Below are 20,132 nucleotides of genomic sequence, written 5' to 3' on the forward strand. Positions count from 1 at the left end.
GTTAAGTGAAAGAGGAAGAGAGAGGCAGACAATGAGTGGAGGAACGAGGAGACGAGGAAGTGATAGAGAAACAGGAAGTCGGACTCGAGTGTCTCACCTGTTTCCAAGCCTGATGCCGCTGAGCGCGGTCGTTCCATCTCTGTTGACGAACAGACGCAGGTTGCTGTCTGAAAGCCAGAAACACAGAAACACAGTTAGCAGCCGCTGACGGAAACCAGAAGGCTTCGATACACAGACAATAAAAACACAGAGCTGGAGAAGAACAGCTCGGTCCAAAGGTGGCGCAGGAGTTACTCACAGTTACAGACATCAATAACATGCTGTCAGATTAACTGTAAAAAAGAGATCCTCCATCTCACACCAGAAATATCATCTCTGCTGGTGTTTCTCAGAGTTAACACTCCTACACCAACATCTTCATCGAGGGGCGTGTCGATGCTCTGTTGCAAACGTCGTGTAAACAAGCCAACTGTGACTTTCTCTGACAATTTATGTGACATTGTGCCAAGCGGCACATTCTTCTTCAAAAACATGTTTGTTATATTAGTTGAAATTCTCATTGCATCCCGACAACAATCAATAAATCAAATGCTCTTACGAAAAACTTTTTGTAACTCACACTGACACAAATGGTTGACATAGAGCTGAACTATTGATGGCAGATCACTTCGTAATCGTATTATTCTCCACTTTACCTTCAGTGTTGTTGATATCTGCAAAGTTTTGGCTTTGGACAATTTTCTCCACAATGTCGTCGGCATCCATGCGAGTGTCATTTACCCAGGAGGGGTGACTCTCCACCAAATCCTGCTTCCTCCTGAAATACAGTGATTACAGTGATGTAGTTAGAACAGGAGAGCAATCCTAGCACTCCAATGAGCAGAGGAGTCTGTGTCTGTACCTGGGGGGCCTGTTAGGGAGTAAGACGGGTCTCGGGGGGCGAGGGGGTCTCTCTGGACGTCCGGCGTCCTTGTCTCCCTCTGTAGGAGTGTCAGCGGTGAAGCCCAGGCAGCCAGAGGCGCTGCTTCCTGTCGAGGCGTTCCTGCGATGTGTGAGGTCGGACAGGCTGGAGGAGCAGGAGTGCTCGGTGCTGTAGCCTGCAGGGACACAAGAAGACATCAGAGGTTATCAGAGGAACAGCTGAAGGCCACTTAGTGTATATAACTTAAAGGCACTTTTCTGGAATATAAAGAGACTTCAACGTGGAGGCCGGATGAAGAAACTGCTGGTGAATGTTGTACCTGAGATTTTGCTGTGCTGGCTGGCGTAGCTGGAGTTACGAGAGTGACCAGACTGGAAGTTTTCTGCAGAACCGGACTGGTTCACTTCTGATTCTTCAAGGAGACCTGAAGGCACCAAAAGAAGAAAACAACACTGTTACCACCTCATGCATGTACTGTATTTATTTTGAGTCAAAATATTCATTTTTTTTCGTCTTCTGCAGGATCAGACAGTCTTTGTTTACTTTCACAGTAGATTGCAACCATGTCTGTTTTCACTAACTGCTTTTGTAAACTAACTTTCGTTTGTGTCTCGTGGCTGGACGCGTTTCGGACAGATTTGTGAAGCAGACGCTCCGCTGCTCTGAACGACTTCAGCCTTTCAAGCTGTTTTCCAAGTTGGAACAAAAACAGTTTTCTTTTTTGCATTTTAATTCAAACTGAACAGATCAGAAACATTGCCAGCTAGTTTAACATGCGAGGAAAATGTTCTCAAAAAGATTTTTTTTTAGAAGTTCTTCCAGGAAGTTTTGGCTCTGAGTGAAAACACATCTGGATGAGATGTTGGGCCAAGATCTTAAAGTCTGGAGTCCAGACTCAGGACCACTTTGATGTTTCATGCTTCTCTTAATCTCATGTGTTTCCACATGATTGTACTGACGTGTCATCCAGTCATCCAGGTCATGGTATCCGAGTAAGGGTTAAATCAGCAGCGACTGGTCTGAAGAGTTCAGAACTAAAGAAGCTTCCTGGATGAGAAGTGAAACGTCTTCAAGAATCTAAACCAAGTCCAGTTGCTGCCGATTTAACCCTTACTCGGATAGGATGAATAAGGCATAAAAAGGACATTATTTGATGTGCTCTCAGTCTAAACTTTGTCTCAAATCTTTTTGGACCTCAAACTTTACTGTACTGGGAAACAGGGTTGGATTCAGTACCGTATTATTGATTCTGAATCTGGTAGCAGATCTGCTTTATCACATCCAAATCCTTTCGAATCCATAAAACTCAAAGATTAACATTCTACTACTCAGTAGAAATTTAGTTTCCAGATACAGTATATTACATATTTGCATATCTACTCTTCATATTACATACATTACTCTAATATAATGAACAGGGACAAAATAGAAGATTTATTTTAAGGCAAACTTTGTCTGTTCATGCCCCCTGTGCATAAACTGAATTCATTTTTATCAAATAATAAGACTTTAATGTACAAATGAAAAATGCAAGTTAAATTTGCAATTAGAAAAAGTTAAAAGAAAAAAAACTGCCAGAGTTTTTAGACTCAAAACTCTTGAGTGCAAGAAAGGTTTTGTCATATTTTGTATGTTTAATGTAAAGATATATATATATATATATATATATATATATATATATATATATATTTTCTTCCCGTCTAAAATCTGTCCATCTTGTACACGTTCTGTCTAATAAGGCTACATCCACACTAATATGTTTTCATTATAAAACGGTGTTTTAAAACGATTCTACGATTGAAAGCGATTGTAACTTGTTATCCAGGTTGAAATGAACCACTGGTGGTCGAGGCTGAAGTCGTTTGTTTACTTAACGTGATGGAGCGTGACGAATCAGAGAAGGACACGTCATGACTGATAAGACCCGATCAAGAAGCCAACGTGGGTGACTAGGTCATCATTTCTGTCTGTTCAGACTAAAACGCAACTGCGGAGTTATAAAACTAAAACGGGGTCGGCAGCGTTTTCAAATGTCTCCGTTTTAAGGCCTCAAAAATGCCAGAAATGTGTGGACGCTAGGCGCAAACGTAGCAAAAGTTGTGCGCTTTAAAACTAAAATGTTTTAGTGTGGATGTAGACTAAATCTTACAAACCTTGACAGCCTTGAGAGCATCAAAACAAAAATTATTTGGTTATTTTTCCTTCATGAAACAGATTCTTTCATCTCTGCATGCCCTCCACATTTTCCCCCTGGTCGTGTACTATATGACCCGTTGCATTGGTTCTGCGTGCCCCCAGGGGGATGCACCCCTCAGTTTGGGCACCATCATTTTGAGTGAAAGAGAAGCCCGTTTTTCTCTACTTTCTCTGGTCATGTAGCACCAATTTCAAAATATATTTGCGTCTTTCTACTGTATAGACAGCTTACATTTATGAACAGACCATCTTTCCAGTGGTGAAACACTTCTTTAAGGAAACTGGGTATTTTTCCAGTTCAGAATCGGATCCAAAATATAACCTTCTCTCAGAGTACAACCCCGACTAAAAGAGTCCTTTTCAAGTCCAAGTGTTTCTGCCCAGGCGTGAGTTGTACCTGAGCTGATGATGGAGGGTCGAGGCTTGGAGGCTCGGCCCAGAGAAACCCCTCCAGCCGGCCCGGGCTCGGCGGTTCCCTCCCCCTTACAGTCCAGCTGCAGGGTGTGTTCTCGTCCGGGGATGGAGATGGACTTTGCTGTGCTGGGAGGCCTGCAGGAAAAATAAAGAAAAACACAACTTATCAGTCTGGAACAGATTAAACGAGCACAGAGCTGCTTAGCTTGGCACGCTTGCAGAACATTCATTTCACTGACCGCGGGGAAACTGAGTCACTGCGGCAACAAAGGACGGAGGAGCACAAATATTATATAAGGGTTTAACAATCTGGTTAAAAGGTTAAAAATGCACATAAGACACCAATAAATATATGCTGACACATTATGCAGAACTCCTTCAATAAATATGTCAACTTGTTTTGACAAACAAGTCCACAAACGACATCATTTTGAAACCTTGGAGCACACCGAGGAGATGCATTATATTTTCCCAACGTTTCAGTAAAGTGTATTTGTCCATAAAGAGTATTAATATATTGAAAGTGCTATAAAACAGAGGTAAAATGCTTTACCTTTTTTGTCATTTGTTTTATAAAAATGGAAGGGATTGTCATTACTGAGTATTACAGATTTAATGTAGAAGATATCTGCAGTTTATCAAGTTTGAAATGTTTGATTTGGTTTAGATTTAACCAGATTTAAGTCCAGAAATTCAGTGTTTTTAACTTTAACATTGCTAAAAGACACAGACACGGTTGCAAAATACCAAAACAAAATGGGAAAAAAACACCCGAAACTTAAAAGAATGATGTCAAGTTTAACAAGGTGAGACTGACAACCCCATGTTAGAGTATTAAAACATCTAAGATATTAGAAATGACTTAATCTAAATGTATTTAAACAGACATTTCAGTCCCAGTCTGAGCTTTGTCGAGTCAAAATGTTTAAAAAAACTCATGTTGAGACCAAAAGGCTGATGTGATGGAGGCTCTGTGATGTGATGTGATGGAGGCTCTGTGATGAATAATGTGTGGTTAATCATTCAACCTATATATATATATATATATATATATATATATATACATATATATATATATCACTGTGACATGAAGACAGAACCATCCTAAAAAACTCACGTTTTAAAACACGGATCTCCAGACAGGAGGGTCATCCCGATGATCATCTGTAATAAACATAAAAGATATTTTACCACACATTTTTAACACTTTTTCAGCAACAAATGTCTGTTTTACTGCCACATGAAGAGGTGTTATTAAAAAGGGGTTAGTTCTCTTTTCTTATCTCTGATCTAACATTAACAAAATGATGGAATATTTTTCCATAGTTGTGAAATAGCTTCCTTTGTAGTGCATCGTGTTCTTTCCCCTTCCTGTCTTCCTGCACGCAGCAGTTAATCAGCAAACTGTATATCACAGCACTATTTCTGTCTTTATCACAGGGGGACAGTGGGGGAGGAAGTATTCAGATAATTTACTCAAGTAAAAGTAGCAATACCACACTGTAAAAAATACTCTGTTACAAGTAAAAGTCCTGCATTCGATAGTTGAGTTGGGCTGCAGTTTGCCATGTTATGATTTTAACATATTGTTTTATGCTAAATGCAGTACCTGTGAGGGTTTCTGGACAATATCTGTCATTGTTTTGTGTTGTTAATTGATTTCCAATAATAAATATATACATGTATTTGCATAAAGCAGCATATTTGTCCACTCCCATGTTGATAAGAGTATTAAATATTTGACAAATCTCCCTTTAAGGTACATTTTGAACAGATAAAAAATGTGCAGTCAATTACAATTAACTGATTAGATCCCTACTTTATATACTGCTGGGTAGTTTAATCTACAATAATACATCATAATTTATTAGTTGATTTATATTTTGTATTAATAATCTTAACCTGCAAAGTAACTAAAGCTGTCAAAATACATGCAGTGGAGAAAAAATATATAATATTTTTCTTCCAAATGTAGTCGAGTAGAAGCAGAAAGTAGCATAAAATAGACATACTCAAGTAAAGTACAAGTACTTTGAAACAATACTTGAGTAAATGTACTCAGTTACATTCCACGACTGCAGGAGGATAATCAAAACCGGATCACAATCAGCTCAGTTAACAGAAAAGATTCAAAATGTAAAGCTTTAAAGTCGAAACTCCATAAACGACTTAACTGTATGTTTATTATTTAGAAGCAACGATGAACATGTTTCGACTCTGACCAGTGTGTCGGCTGCTTGAGCAATAATAAAAACTAAATTCCCAGTAAGCTCAGTGACGTCTGAGTTACGCAGACAACATGAAGTCTTCCAGAGGAATGAGATGACAGAAATACTCGTGACCCGTCTCGGCTCTTTGTTTGTTCAGAGCAGCAGTTAGTGAGGATGAACTCCAGGCGGCGCTGCAGAGCCTCCTTCACCCACACAGACACTAAAACTGACTCAGCTGCAGGTTAACAGCTTTCTGTTCAGCACGGAGTAATACATGGGGATTTCTCAGGGCTGCAAATATTTTAAATTAATCTGCAGATTATTTTTTCAATAAATCGATTGATTATTTGGTCTATAAAATGTCTTAAAATAGCTTTTTTTTGTCAAACCAGCAGTCCAAGACCAAAAGATATTCAGTTTACTATCATATAATACAAGAGAAGCTGGAACTTGGAAGACAAGTAATCGTTTAACTCTATAGATTGGCTAATTAATTCATATCTTGTGGTGATTTATATCAAAATGCATCCTGATAGTTGCATCCTACAGTAAGTGGACTTTGTACAGTACAGATTAATGGACTGGTTTACAGCATGTTTTATTATCTAGAATAAAATAAATAGATAACATTAAAACAAACAGGTGAACAACAGACAACACAAAGGTAAAGCTGCCTCTAAAGAGACGTGATATGTCTCTTTATCAAAATAAAATTAATCAGCAGCTATTTTGATAATTGATTAATAGTCTCCGTCAGTTTTTAAGCAAAAGTGGTAAATATGATCTGGTTCCAGGTTCTTCATTATCAGGATTTTATGCTTTTATCTTTCATATATATGATAGTAAATTGAATATCTTTGGGTTTTTGGACTATTGGTCGGACAAAACAAGACATTTGTTGGGTTCTCTGACATCTTTTCACAATTTGTCAACATTTTATAAATGAAATCATTAATCGAGAAAACAATCTGTAGATTACTTAATAACAAAAACAATCATTAGTTGCAGCTCTATTTACATTTACAGTTTTTTTTTCATGACAGGATAACAAAATTCAAATGAACTAAATGAATCAGTATAAATGTAACTGGACCATGTTCACTAGTATTTCAGAGCTTTGGCTGCTCCTCTAGCGTACATTGTTGTTTTAAAACAAAGACACATTAAAAGGGTAAAAAGGTTAAAAGAAATTCAACCCCTTTTGGAAGCTGATAGAACTGGGGCTGATTATTTTCAAACTCGATTAATCGTTTTGTCAATAAAATGTCTGAAAATGGTTGAAAATGCTCGTCAGAATATCCTGGAACCCAACGTGATGAACTTTAAATATTCACTTCACTATCATTTAAGACAAAGAAAAGAAGCAAATCCTCACAACTGAGAAACTGGAACTACAGTAGAGAACGTTTACAAAAGAACTGCCTATCAATTATCTGTAGATCGGCAAACTGATTAATCGACAACTCGTTTCATCTCTAGATGGAACTGAAATATATTTTCATTTCGACACTAAAGTCCTCAGTTTTACATAACAAAGGGACAGCTGATCTTCTACCTTTCAACTCTGGTCGCTTCTGACTGAATTTGTGGAGTGGAAGCAATCAATGAAAAGGTCAAATGTCAAAGGTCAAAGTGTCAGAGTTAATGATCAAGCTTGCTGCAGGCATAAAATTTATGACACAATTAAAGTCTTGTTTATTATACCATGAGGCCACATGAATCCCTCCTTATTCTAATGGTGCTTTTTATTTATTACTCTGTTAGATAAACGCTGCAAAGAAAGACACACTTGAGAGAACATGTCCTTGCCTTCAGTATGGAGTTGTCCTGCCGTGTGTTCTTGGTGTCGTATCCCTCCAGCAGACAGCAGCGCACGGTGGAGCCAGAACCAGCAAACTCCGCCATGTTGAGGTCTGTGAAGCCCAGCTGAGGAAGACGAAGAAGAAGAAGAGGACGAGTTAATTCTAGATTCACTGGCACAAATAGATTTCTGCGACACCCATCACTTAGCACACCGAGCTAAAGAAGTCACAAGCTTCTTTAGTTTGAATGTATGACAGGGTGCAAAAACCACACGTCAATCTTAACGCACCTCAAAGAGCTGATAATATCCTGTGGAGCTCCACTGAGTGAGCAGGTGAATACTAGTCAGCATGTGGTGATTTAACTTGTTTCAGTCTCTGTGACCTCAATTTATGAAAACATGAAAGGAAGACCAGAGGAAGACTAATGTCGGTCCCCCTTTTGGGAACGACTCCTCTGAATCTGGGGCACACCTAACGGTAGTAAGACAGGGAGTCTCCCTGCAAGATTTGTGGGTTCACTTCTGCATGTTTTGGTTCAGGTACCATCTTTCTCTCTCTGTTTATTTATCCTCCCAAAGTACAATGAAAAGCTTCAATACCTCGTTAGAAAATATGTATCTATAAGAGAAAATAGCGAAGGAGGGAGAGAGAGAGCGAGCATAAAAGCACAAAAGCATAACTAAACCGAAACAATAACAACTTTACTTAGTCTGTATTTCATTGTGGTTACTTACTAAATAAAAAAAAACATAAAGATAAAACTAAAAGCTGCACTACCTCGTTAGAGAATAAGCGATAGAAATAGGGAAGGAGAGAGAAGGCAGAGCAAAGAGAGTATAAAAACTAAACAAAAACATGACTTGGTCTGTATTTCACTGTAGCTAATGACGAAAAAATAGCCATGATATGGATAACATCTTATGTATATCTATATTATTCTTATGGGAACACTTGTACTTTTTTTAATTAACAATACCACAAAAAAACGGACTATTATTCCATTTATTTCAACTAATAAAGATCAACGTTTCTTCAGGACAAGCTGGCATGTATACTGACTGGGACAGGTGTTACTAATCAGGCCCCTTTTATTCTTTTTTTTAAATCTTAAACCACCTGACGATCAAGCGTGTTATGAACTCGAGTATGTGACATTTGCCGAACATTTATGCCGGGTTCAGACTACACAATGTTTTTTGTTTGTTATGATGGTCGCTGTGTCAGATTAAGTGATTTACAGTCATACATTCTTGTCGTGTCTCAGCCGAGAGACATGACAAATGACTACACGTTGGTCCCCGACCGATCGAAGCTCCGGGAGGAAGGATCTAGGAACCGACTTCCGGGAACAAGAACGTAAACAAACAATGCCGTTGTCTAGGATACTGTCTGGGTTGTGTTTGGAAAAGCCTTTCCTCTTCTGTCCACTATGACACTACACGGGATAAAACGATGCTTATCGCGCCGGGCGGTTGTTCCCGATCCAACATCTGCCAGGTCGGGCTATAATCGGGCTGATATTGCGTCGTCTGAAACCTGGCATTAGAGATCCACAGGTGAACACAGGTGAAATCTGTCTCTGGTATTGTGCATGCTGGCTCACTGGAACGGCTGTGACAAACTAAATAGAACGGGACCATAATTATCAATTACACCTGTGTTTACTCTGCTATGACATGTCAACATGCCCCATTGCTACACACTGATAAGGACTCTGCTTACACGACCTTTACCTCTAGAACAAACCTCAGAGCTTCTTGCTCGTGTGGAAACTGCCTTTGTCTGAAGTGCGTTCGTGATTGTTATTTTAAATCTCAAGCTAAAGGTTCCCCATTCTTCATTCTCCAGGTTTCCCTGTTCTTAAGGAGCTTCTGTTTTCATAGGTGTGTATTTAAAGGAAGCCAACTTCTAAGGAGGGAAGCTGTGTATATTTAGCCAAAAGGAAACCTAAATGGAGAAACGGGCGAAAACAGAGGAAACGGTTCCTGTCGGGCAACAACGGATCAACATGAGTGCATCTTTATGAGGGGTTTGACCTTGTAATTTCATTCACGGAGACGTGACTCATTCGTCAGGAGCTTGTACAGTTACGGGTAGAGAGGTGTTGGCAGGATGTTTTGCAGATTCCGGGCAAATGTGAATGTAAGGAGGACAAGTTTTTCATTTATTGTCACGCCCTGCTAGTGGCATCCTCGTCAAAGTGCTGTGAGAAATGCTAATATTTACACAATGTGGCATTAAGGTTTACAGAGAGCTCATCTGTAACTGTTTCTATGTGAGCGTGAGAGGTGAAGCGACCGACAGCTCTTACCTTCGTGTATGCTTTTCCTCCTTTGAGTTCCTGCAGGGGGAAAACAGGAAGACAGTAATGAACCCAGTGATCCAACTGATCCAACTTTATATTACAGAGGCCTCCAATTACAGGGCTCCCAGCGAGAGAGCTGAAATTACAGGCTGAGACCACACTCGTGGATCCTTAAGAGCACGGCACCGAGGCAGCGTTCACGTGCACCGAAATATCCTGGAGACATTTCTGTGAGAACGTCTCCAAACATCTCAAAACAGTCTGTACAAGGTTGTTAGTGGATGCAGTTCTGTATGTCTGGGTATCCATACAGGAGTTCTAACACCAAAGTTATACTGATTTTATTACCTTAAAGGAACATCTTTCTGTTTCTACAAAACCCAATAAGCATTGATTTGGTGATTTGCAGGTGAAAAGACATCAACACATCCAGGTTTAAACTGGGAAAATTTGGTTTAAATGAGAAAATAATGAACTCGATAGAGGAAATGCTCCACCCAGTGACGTTCTCTGTGCCTCGTCCGATGTTTTCTAGTATCAAGACACCTCATCATGCATCACAGCTCATTTGTTGCCCAATCTACTTTTTATTTCAGAACCGCTCAGTGTTCAGTGATGACGATGGATGGGTAATATGACTGACTCACAGCAGGATATACAGTAATGACAGCATGCAAGTAAACTGTATTGATCTAGTTAATCTCGAGTCATACCTTTCTGACTGACACCCTGCAGACAGATGGATCCAGAACGCCCGTGTGGGGGTTGGCGCTCATTTTGGACACAAAGGTGAACCTCTTCCTCCAGCGAACACAGTTCTCGTGAACCTCCTGTCTGTACGGAGAAATAAAAACACAGCAGGAGCTCATAAATCTCAGTGATGAACAGTTTGGTATTCTGTATTATTGTGCTTCCAATGCATTATTCATTTCACAATGCCTTTCTAGTCCTGCTTACTCCTCACTTCTTGAGCCGCAGACTTTGGGTTAATGATCGTATGAATCATGTTTCTATTCGCTGAGGCAATAAAACTGACAATGACACAAACATTTTATGCTAAAGTGTGTATTTATTCATAGATCAGGACTATTTTCCTGTCATTAATCCCAAACGTTCTCAATCCTTGGAAAGTTATCATTTTGATTTGTTATAGACTTCAGAACTACACGTTTTTTCCAGTTATGTCATCCCAGCCTCACAGCCTCCTGACCAGTTTGTCCACTGAGGATCAGATTTATCAGAGAAACACTGAAAAAAAAACATGTTGTGTGAGCAAGTTTTTCCAAAACTAACATATTTACAGAGCTGACTCCCATGGCTTCTGACTCTGATGACACTTTTAGCTCAACTTAGCTGATTCTTTCACTGATTTTGATGTAGATGTTTTGTAGTTGAGGATGGTGAACTGGTGACATTTTGTGTCTTCGACATGTAATCTAGTTTGTTTCTCTGAATTTTTCCCCCTTCTTAACTGACAAGAAACACTGTCAAGGAAACGGTGCACAATGGTCAAAAGACTTCTGTGAAAACAAAGTTTGCGTAGTCAGAAAATGCCAGTGGAAAACCTTTAAGTATCCATACATCCTGAATCCTGGCTGACGGACGGGTGGGAACGCAGCAGTAGCTGTAAAAACAGACGGGGTCACTGATCTGTTTGTTTCTGAAAACAAAAGCTGACTAAAGAAAAAAAATGTCGTAGAAACACTGAAGCATGCAGCAAGAAGAGGAAGAATGTAGATTAGTCAGACATCCTGATTTGTTTGCATTTACTAAAAAAGGATTATCTTATCTTATCGTATCTTATCTTGTTTAATATCTCACTTGGGACATGATGTGTTATTAAAACAAGATTCCCATCGAAATCTGATTTCCTGCAGCCCGATATGTCGTCTGTAAAATCAGACAACACTCTGGTTTAGAGCTGAAACAACTGGTCAATATATCAATTAGTGGATCGACAGAAAAATACCCCTGAACTATTTTGACTGTCTTGACTGATAACCTTCCAGCTTTTCTTTGTCTTGTGAAATAGTTAACTGCATGTTTTGGGATTTTGCACTTTTGTTTTAACTAAACAAGTAATTTAAAGACGTCACTTAAAGGGACTGTTTGTAACTTCTTACACGCATAAATCACCCGGGTCAGTGTCCCATGCGAGCGCTCACATATGAGCGCTCGCAAGTGGCTACGCTGTTCAGAATCCAACACAAACTACACGGAAGCACCAAAACCTATTTATTTACCTAGTTCTATCTAGTGAAGCCCGTCTGTTAAACAGTGTTGGCCGCGGTCGCAGTACGCGGGGGAGACCGTAGCTTTGGTCTCCAGGGCAAGAGTCTCTGCTGCTCTCTGCTCCTCTGCACCTCTGCCTGTCTTCACTCAGCTCGCTCCACCTCTCACGTGCATGCGCGTACACTCCACACTGCAGAAGACTTCATAGCTCTGAGAATATCTAGTGAATGTACAGTGGACGTTTGTGCAGAAATAACTGCTGCAGCTCCTCCAGACCAACAGAGGTTTTCTGTGTCTTGTGAAGTGACGGAGCTCTACAGAGAGAAACGTTATCGTCTCCGACCGGGTGCCGGTGTCTCCCCTGTTCCCTCCGGCCGCTGTCGGGAGGCTGAAGCAGGAAAAGTCAACACTAGGATCAGCTATGTGTGCTGAGGAAAAGTCCAATAAAGTCCAATATTTCCTTTGGAAATCATTGATGTTTACAACAAATTTAATGGCAACCTAGTCAAATGTTCTTCAGATGTAATAGTCTGGACCAAAGTGGTGGACGCTGCCATCCACAGAGCCACGCCACAGCGAGCAGAAGTTGTTCTACGGAGTTATTTGTAGTTAATTATGAACATCTCTGGTGCTAAAACAGGGAGACGTCCAAAAAAAACAGTTTTAAGTTGTACTTTAAAAAGCTACATACCAATTATGGTGAAAAAAATTACTACAGAATCCTTACAGTTCAGTCTTCATTATGAGAATCTACGCTGTTCTGTGAGAGACCATCATTTCAGTTAAATACCATCCTGTTAAAGAGCACCGTAATTTGTTCGAGCGGTCTGTCAATCAAAAGTGAAAGCAAAAAAAAGTTGTGTTTTTCTCCTCTTAAAAAGGCAAACAGCTCATTTAGGAACTTTCTCTGGATTCTTCTTCTTCACAACAACACGCTGAGTTTCTGGAGTCACTTAAACTGCATGACGCCGTCTTAATCCCCAGACATATAAATCACACAGAGCTTCATGGTGGGACTGGATTTCAAAATCGAAGGTCCTGAGGTTTCTCCTAGTTTTTCCCCTGTTTTTGGTTACGTATTTCCTTATCCGACGCGAGTGTCATAAAGGACAGAGGGTGTCGTATCCTGTACACATTGTAAAGACCCCTGAGGCAAATTTGTGAAAAAGGTCTACCCATTAGATTTAAGTATTTCCTGTGTACAACTAGACATTTCAGCCTGATGGTAGTGGTAGAGGCAGCATCATGGGATCAGCAAAAACATGAAGATGCATCCTCTGGGGAACGTTAATACACACTGAGAATTTAATGGCAATCTGGACTAAAGTTGTTGAGATATGATCTGGATCAAAGTGTCGGAGAGATCGACTCATTAATTAATTACGGTGGCACAATTATTTAATTAATTAACTAATCGATTAGTCGACTGTTCTGTTTGAATCTCAGTTTTGATTCAGTTTTATTTTATTACGTTTACTTTCAGTCGTTTTGATTCATTTTAAATCAGTGTAAAAGAGGCAGTTTGAGTTATCGTGTGAGACAGAAGGTGCTAATGACACATGTACAACAACAACACAGACACACACACACAACACACACTCTATAGTGGAAACTAGCAGCAGCTGCTCCTCACACTCCCCTCCCCCATCACCTCCATTATCCACCATCTCTCCACAACGTGCTGTGTGATTTCTAACACTCATCTTCTCTCTCTCTCTCTCTCTCTTTGACCACTTTTAATCATGTTTAACAGTATTCTGAGTAAACACCTTTACGGAGAAATATCAGGTTAAGCTGCTTTGCTTTGGTTGTACAATGAAGCCTCATAAAATGTACAGATTTTACAACTAAAACTCTGTTTATTTATGATTTTCACATAAAATTAAGCATCTTTCCTGGAGGACATATTTGGTTATTACCACTGATATGTTTTAAATCACTTCTCAAAATGTATCTTGTAAAAAGGCTTTATATTAATGCTAGCACACCATTTTTATTTTCAACATGTCGTCTATGTATTCCGTTTTTGCATTAATTTAACAGTCTGATTTTATTTGCCTCGTTGCAGTCCTGAAATAATTTATCAAAAATAAAATAAATAAATAAAATAAATTATTTATTTAATCCTGGTTCAAACAAGTACAGCACTTTGTTGTGAAAAGCTCTGTATAAATAAAGTTTAATATTATTATATCATTTATTGTGAGGTATTAAACGTAATGGCAGCCTTTTACAGACAATGACTAGAAAATATGGGGCACAGGTAATGGTAAATGGTAAATGGACTTGGACTTATATAGCGTTTTTCTAGTCTTCGACCACTCAAAGCGCTTTACACTACATGTCAGTATTCACCCATTCACACACACACATTCACACACTGATGGCAGAGGCTGCTAAGGTGCCAGCTTTGCCCATCAGGATCTAATCTAAATACTCATTCACACACCGATGGCTATGCTTTCGGGAGCAATTTGGGGTTAAGTATCTTGCTCAAGGACACATCGACATGTGACCCGGAGCAGCCGAGTATCGAACCACCGGCCTTCCGATTGGTGAACAACCTGCTCTACCCTCTGAGCCACAGCCGCCCGAAACAGGGTCATTTTATTTCTAATTAAAACAATTGATGGGAATGCTGGTGACGGATGAATCACTTGCAACTAAAAAATACTGAACATTTGCTGGTTACAGCCTCTCAAATGAAGTTTTATTGCTTGTCTTCATTTAATATCATAATAAATAGAATATTCAGGGTTTTTCAGACAAAATTAGCAATTTGAAAAAGTCACTTTGGGCCCTGTCAACTTAAGATATACACCTGTTATGATTTCTGATATTTCGAGACATAATAATTAATTGAATATTTGTAAAACTAGCTGATATATTATTAACCCCATCCCTACAGATGACCCTACTTGCACAACCTTGCATAGCAGCAATTTGTTGTGACAGCACATGCTATAAATAGCAGCCGAGCAATCTACTGCACATGTGTGGAGCGTGTTCTCCAAGCAGACAGTATAAACTGAACTACTATGGTGTCCACAGCTGTCCGTGCACGCGTCCGTTCATGAGTATAATGGTACGTGTTTTTTATCACGAGGGATCACGTTGCTTCCCAGCATTGGACACTTGATGGGCTGCCACTAGACACAAGGCACCTGATTGGACGAAGGCTTTCCCTCGTGGGCTGCTTCTCCTCAGCTTTCAAACTGGAACCAACATGGTGGCTCTTTTAGAAACTTTCTTCATATCTTATATCATAAAAAGAGTTCACAAAAATGCGAAAAATATTATATAAGAAAATATTTTATCCAAGAAATAATCCATGCAGTTGCTAAATCTGTCTTTATTTTAGTTTAAAAGCTTCTCAGGAGTTTCCAGAGGCGACGAGTCAACTTTATGCAAATGAGGAGCGGCCGACGTGACGCCACATCTTTCCAATCATGCCGCAACGCTACCAGAATGCATTGCACGGCTGCTTACATAGAAACTGAATGGGAAGCGTGGAAAGGACGGAGGCTGTGGACACGTACCATAAACGAGGATTAAGACGCCAAAGATATGCTGCAATGTGCCAGCAAAGGTGAAGCAGAAGAAGACTGCGAGCGAGTAAACACGGATGTAAACAGAGCTGGATTCAAAACACTTAAGGTTTGCAAATGTTTTATGAGGAAGGAAATGAGTCCTCAAGGTGTATTTTGCACTTTATATAAACATAACTTTTGTTTGTTTACAAGAAAACTCCACAGGAACTCCTTCAGATAGAGTTTCTACTACTAATATGAATCCATCCAAACAATATGAATTAAAGGTCTGGACTTCTCTTAACACAAAATCCTGGAACATGCGAATGTGGATCCACAACAAAGAGATTAAAAACACCAAAACCAAAAACCACAAATCATGTTGTAAATCTTCTTTAAATCTGAATCCTAAACCAACTCTTTGAAGTAGAGTAGAAATACAAAATCACACATACACTCTCTCTCAGCTCTTATCAGGACCCCAAAGCTATTGGTCCTCCAGAGTGTAACGGGGAGCGCTCCCAGACCACATTCCTCAGTCCAGATGGCTTTGTTCAGACTCCATGGAAACCTCACACTCCTCAAATCCACCGCCGCTCTGCCAGCAGCTCAGAGGAGGAGGAGGAGGCGCTCACACCGACACTCTCTCTTTCAGCCTCGGACGCTTTTACAAGCCCTCCGCTCGCCGTTTGTTTTTAATCTCACCTGCAACCTTTGCATCTCTTCTTGTTCACTGTTTGTGTTCTCACGTGTTGTACTGTTTGTGCAGGAGGAGGCTGGGGTGTAGTGAAGCTATTAACAGAGAGCTTTACAAACTCTGACTTTTGCCTCCAACATGAGACTCACATTTAAGCTGTTTTGTAATTGGTGTCAACCACAAAAACCTGCATGGAGTCACGCTGTTTCAGTTCTGAATCTGAACCAGATTAATATATCCGATACTAAATCAGATCCAGAGAGACACGCAGCCTACGAAGGACCTACATAGAATTTGTCTGGTTACACCCAACGCCACAGAAAGAATTACAACACTTTAATGAAACAAAACACTGACCTTAAAGGAGAAAAGAGAAACAAAAAGCAGAGGAGCTGTTTTACACAACAAAAGCCACAAACTTAACAAGCGAGGGAAATGTTTACGCCGTTTACGCTACCTACAGACAGAGGTCAGAGGACAGAGGACAGAGCAGGAGCTCTCAAAACCAAACCAGACTTCAATCAGATTTGGTTAATATTTCAGCAGAGAAACACATGATTAGTTTTTGTTGGAGATACAAGAATATTTTAAAGGGATTTCTTAACATTGTGAGATTATGTGTAGTGTGAAACAGATCTGGATCTACATGCAAAATAAGACTTTCTTTCTCAGTCAGGAGTATTTGATCCTGTGCACCTGTTAGTAAGAATTAATGGTGCAGTAATTGTAGTTTAGATGTTTTGGAAGGTTTTAGAGGATTTATCTCTGTCACAAAGACACTTGACTCATCCAAAAATAAAAGCCTAGATAGGAGCGGCGCTGTGCAGACTCTCAGCGACAGTAGACAGACGTTGGAGCTGCTCTCACTCCAGCTGAACGGAGCTCACATAAACAAGAGGACTGAGGGCCGGCATGATAACGCCTGCAGAAAAAAACGAACACAAAGGCTGTCGTTGTGCGTGTCCTCTTCCACTGCATTTGACTGCGGGCGAAACTTTGAACATGTTGAACCGAATTAGTGAAAACTGCCTCAACCAAAACATAATTTCCGACAGCTGAAAATAGAGCAGAACCCGATGTTTCGCCCCCACACACACACGCCATCCTAAAGACGGAGGAATGGCAGCTCAGGGAAAAAGTAGGACTTCTTCTACAACATCGGAACCATCATCTACATTTAATTCATTGTCACGACTAAATGTTCACGAAAAAGGAAAGACGGCGTCCAAAATTGAGCTCGGTCTCAGAACCTCAAACCAAAACCAGAACCAGAGATCATAAAACGACAGAGAAGTCTGCCGGCAGACTGGTGTTCCCCCCACAAGCCCGAAGAGTAATGTAATCTAATGTAAAACAGGCTCAAATTCCTAAATCATCAACAATTACACGCACACTAAAGTAAGGAGGCCAAGAGTCAAAGGCAAAAACGAGAAGCAACAAAGTATTCCTGTGACTATATAACATCCGGAGTGGATTAGGGAAGTGGTAGGAAAGCAAAGAGGAGACGGAGAGCTGAAGAAGAGAGGATTTATTAGCTCAAAAAACCCTCAGAGGAGCAAACACTGGAGCAAGCAGAGGGAGGAATGGGAGACGAGGTTTTAAAGAAAGAATATGAAGTAATTTTTTTAGATTATTTACAGGAAACATGGGAAGAGATGCAACAATGGTACCCAAAACAGAGGTTTTATGGTATGCGACGTAACCGTGACACCACAAGGACACCCAGGATAAGAAGCACTTACTGAGGGAATGAGAAAATAGATTTAAAACTGAAAAACGTTCTGCTTCTGAAACGTGTTGCTTTCTCCTCCGGCGCCCGGTACTTTATGGTATATTATTGTTTTATGGTCTTGCTTATGGTTTCAGAAAACTCTTTGGTCGTCTCTTTAGGTTGTTTCCAAGTTGTGGTTTTTAAATGTGATATTTTGTTTTAAGAAATGAGAGACAACGTTTTAATTGGGAAGAGAAAGAAAGAAGTCGATTTAAGATTATTTACAGGAAACACGGGAAGAGAAGAGATGCAACAATGGTACCCAAAACAGAGGTTTTATATGCGACGTAACCGCGACACCACAAGGACACCCAAGATATGAAGTACTTACTGAGGAAATGAGAAAATAGATTTAAAACTGAACAAGACAAAACAAAGTATGTGTACGGTCAGTCTGTGAATTTGTCAGTGGTCATGTCTATAATGTTAAATCCAGCGGTACATGTCCACCAGGTCCAGGAGGACTCGAGGGCAAAGAACGTATATTGGCAAGAAGTGAAAGTCAGTTGTTTGTTCCATTGCAACATCAGCGCCCAACAGCAGAGCTACGCTTCCGCCATTTTGGACTGAAAGTGACGCCAGTAAAACGTCCGCCTAAAAAGTGCAAAAGTAAAACAAAACTTTTTCTATTTTATTGTCATATTCTACAGAAATGGCCTGTGTTGGAACAATAAAATATTATACATATAATAAGCGTTTTCAGTCCAAAATGGCGGCAGTGGCTCCCGGTTCTCTGCTCGCCGTTTCAAACAGGAAACAACACGGCGGCCTGCTCGTAAACTTTCTGTTATTCCGTTTAAACAATCCACCAAAATCTACTTCTGGAAACATTTTAAGCAAGAAATAGGCGATGCCACTGCTGAATCTGGGTTCATTTTAGAACTAGACCGCCTAGTTTGACAGCTTGGTCCAAGTTTCGTGAACCGGACGCGTCCCGCTGGACGAGCTCATTTGCATGTTTTGCAAGGACAGTTCCCGCCTTTTTCGTTTTGAAAGAGTAACGGCCAATGAGGAAACTCCAACACTCGGCCGATCAATCGTGTATCTTCATCACTCAGTCAGTCAGTGACAGACTTTTGCGTTTGTAGGGCTGATCCTCTGCTGTCCAGACAAAAAATATTGGACTCTTCTGCTTCAGAAAGTTGTTGCTTTCTCCTCTGGCGGCCAATTGTTTTACGGGATATTATTGTTTTATGGTTTCAGAAAGCTCTTTAGTCGTCTTTAGCTGCCTTTTAGGTTGTTTCCAAGTTGTGTAATCCATTTCATGTTGTTCGTCTGTAAATCTGTGCAGTTGCAGCCCATCTCGACCAGAACGCACTTGAAAAAGATTGCTGATTTTACTTAATTTATTACTGAATTACTGATTACTCAGTTAGGCGTTCCTGGTTAAAAGGTTATTTTATTTACTTATTTTTAAAAGGAAAATGAGAATTCACTGGGGTTTTTTTTTTAAATCAGAAAAACATTTATCACTTTTGTTGCATCAAAGAAAATGTGAAACAAGAATTTGTTCACGAGTAACATTTACGATCTGTTTCTTCGTCCAGGAGAAATGTTTTTCGTTCTGACTTGTAGACTCATATTGATATCTACTAATCAGCGGTTCCTGCTCCTTGGAGGAAAACCTTTCATAATAAATTAAAGTACATTTATCATGCTGAGCTGAAAGTTACTGGAACTGGAATCAGATTTGTTTTGACCTTCTCGCTGCTGCCAAAAAATCTGCAATCTGGCAGGACGACAGTAAGCAAGCTGTTTCTGACTCCATGTTTCTTGTGTTTAAAAGTCTTGTTATGTAGGAAAACTGAACCTACATGAAGCAAACAAAGCTAATAAATCTTCTCCAGTATGAGTCGGACTGAAGAAGACAAACTGAAGTTGTGATTGCACCCTCAACAAATGTAAACATGAAGTCCCTGATTTGAGTTGCCCCCCACAGGACCCCAGCATGTGATGACTCAACATGTCAGCAATGCAGCAGTATGGGATGCTTATCTCCCATCCTGGCTGCGTGGCTCCTGGGGGCCCGCGGCAGAAATACAAACAGCAG

At 40.1% G+C, this 20,132-nt stretch overlaps 1 protein-coding gene across 2 annotated transcripts in view; it reads right to left on the bottom strand.

The window, feature by feature from the left end:
* fam102aa (family with sequence similarity 102 member Aa) overlaps positions 1-20,132 on the bottom strand; it is a 38,761-nt gene that overhangs the window by 3,546 nt on the left and 15,083 nt on the right. The window contains exons 3-11 of one of the 2 annotated variants that reach the window (XM_037778038.1): positions 10,566-10,686; positions 9,859-9,888; positions 7,552-7,668; positions 4,650-4,696; positions 3,516-3,667; positions 1,242-1,346; positions 902-1,097; positions 696-817; positions 98-167 (exon numbers count right to left, since the gene is read on the bottom strand). In XM_037778038.1, the coding sequence (XP_037633966.1) occupies positions 98-167; positions 696-817; positions 902-1,097; positions 1,242-1,346; positions 3,516-3,667; positions 4,650-4,696; positions 7,552-7,668; positions 9,859-9,888; positions 10,566-10,686 (960 nt within the window). The remainder of the gene's footprint in view (positions 1-97; positions 168-695; positions 818-901; positions 1,098-1,241; positions 1,347-3,515; positions 3,668-4,649; positions 4,697-7,551; positions 7,669-9,858; positions 9,889-10,565; positions 10,687-20,132) is intronic. The other variant, XM_037778039.1, reaches the window with a different exon arrangement.

This window comes from Sebastes umbrosus, chromosome 8 (assembly GCF_015220745.1).
Source record: "Sebastes umbrosus isolate fSebUmb1 chromosome 8, fSebUmb1.pri, whole genome shotgun sequence".
Lineage (NCBI taxonomy): Eukaryota > Metazoa > Chordata > Actinopteri > Perciformes > Sebastidae > Sebastes > Sebastes umbrosus.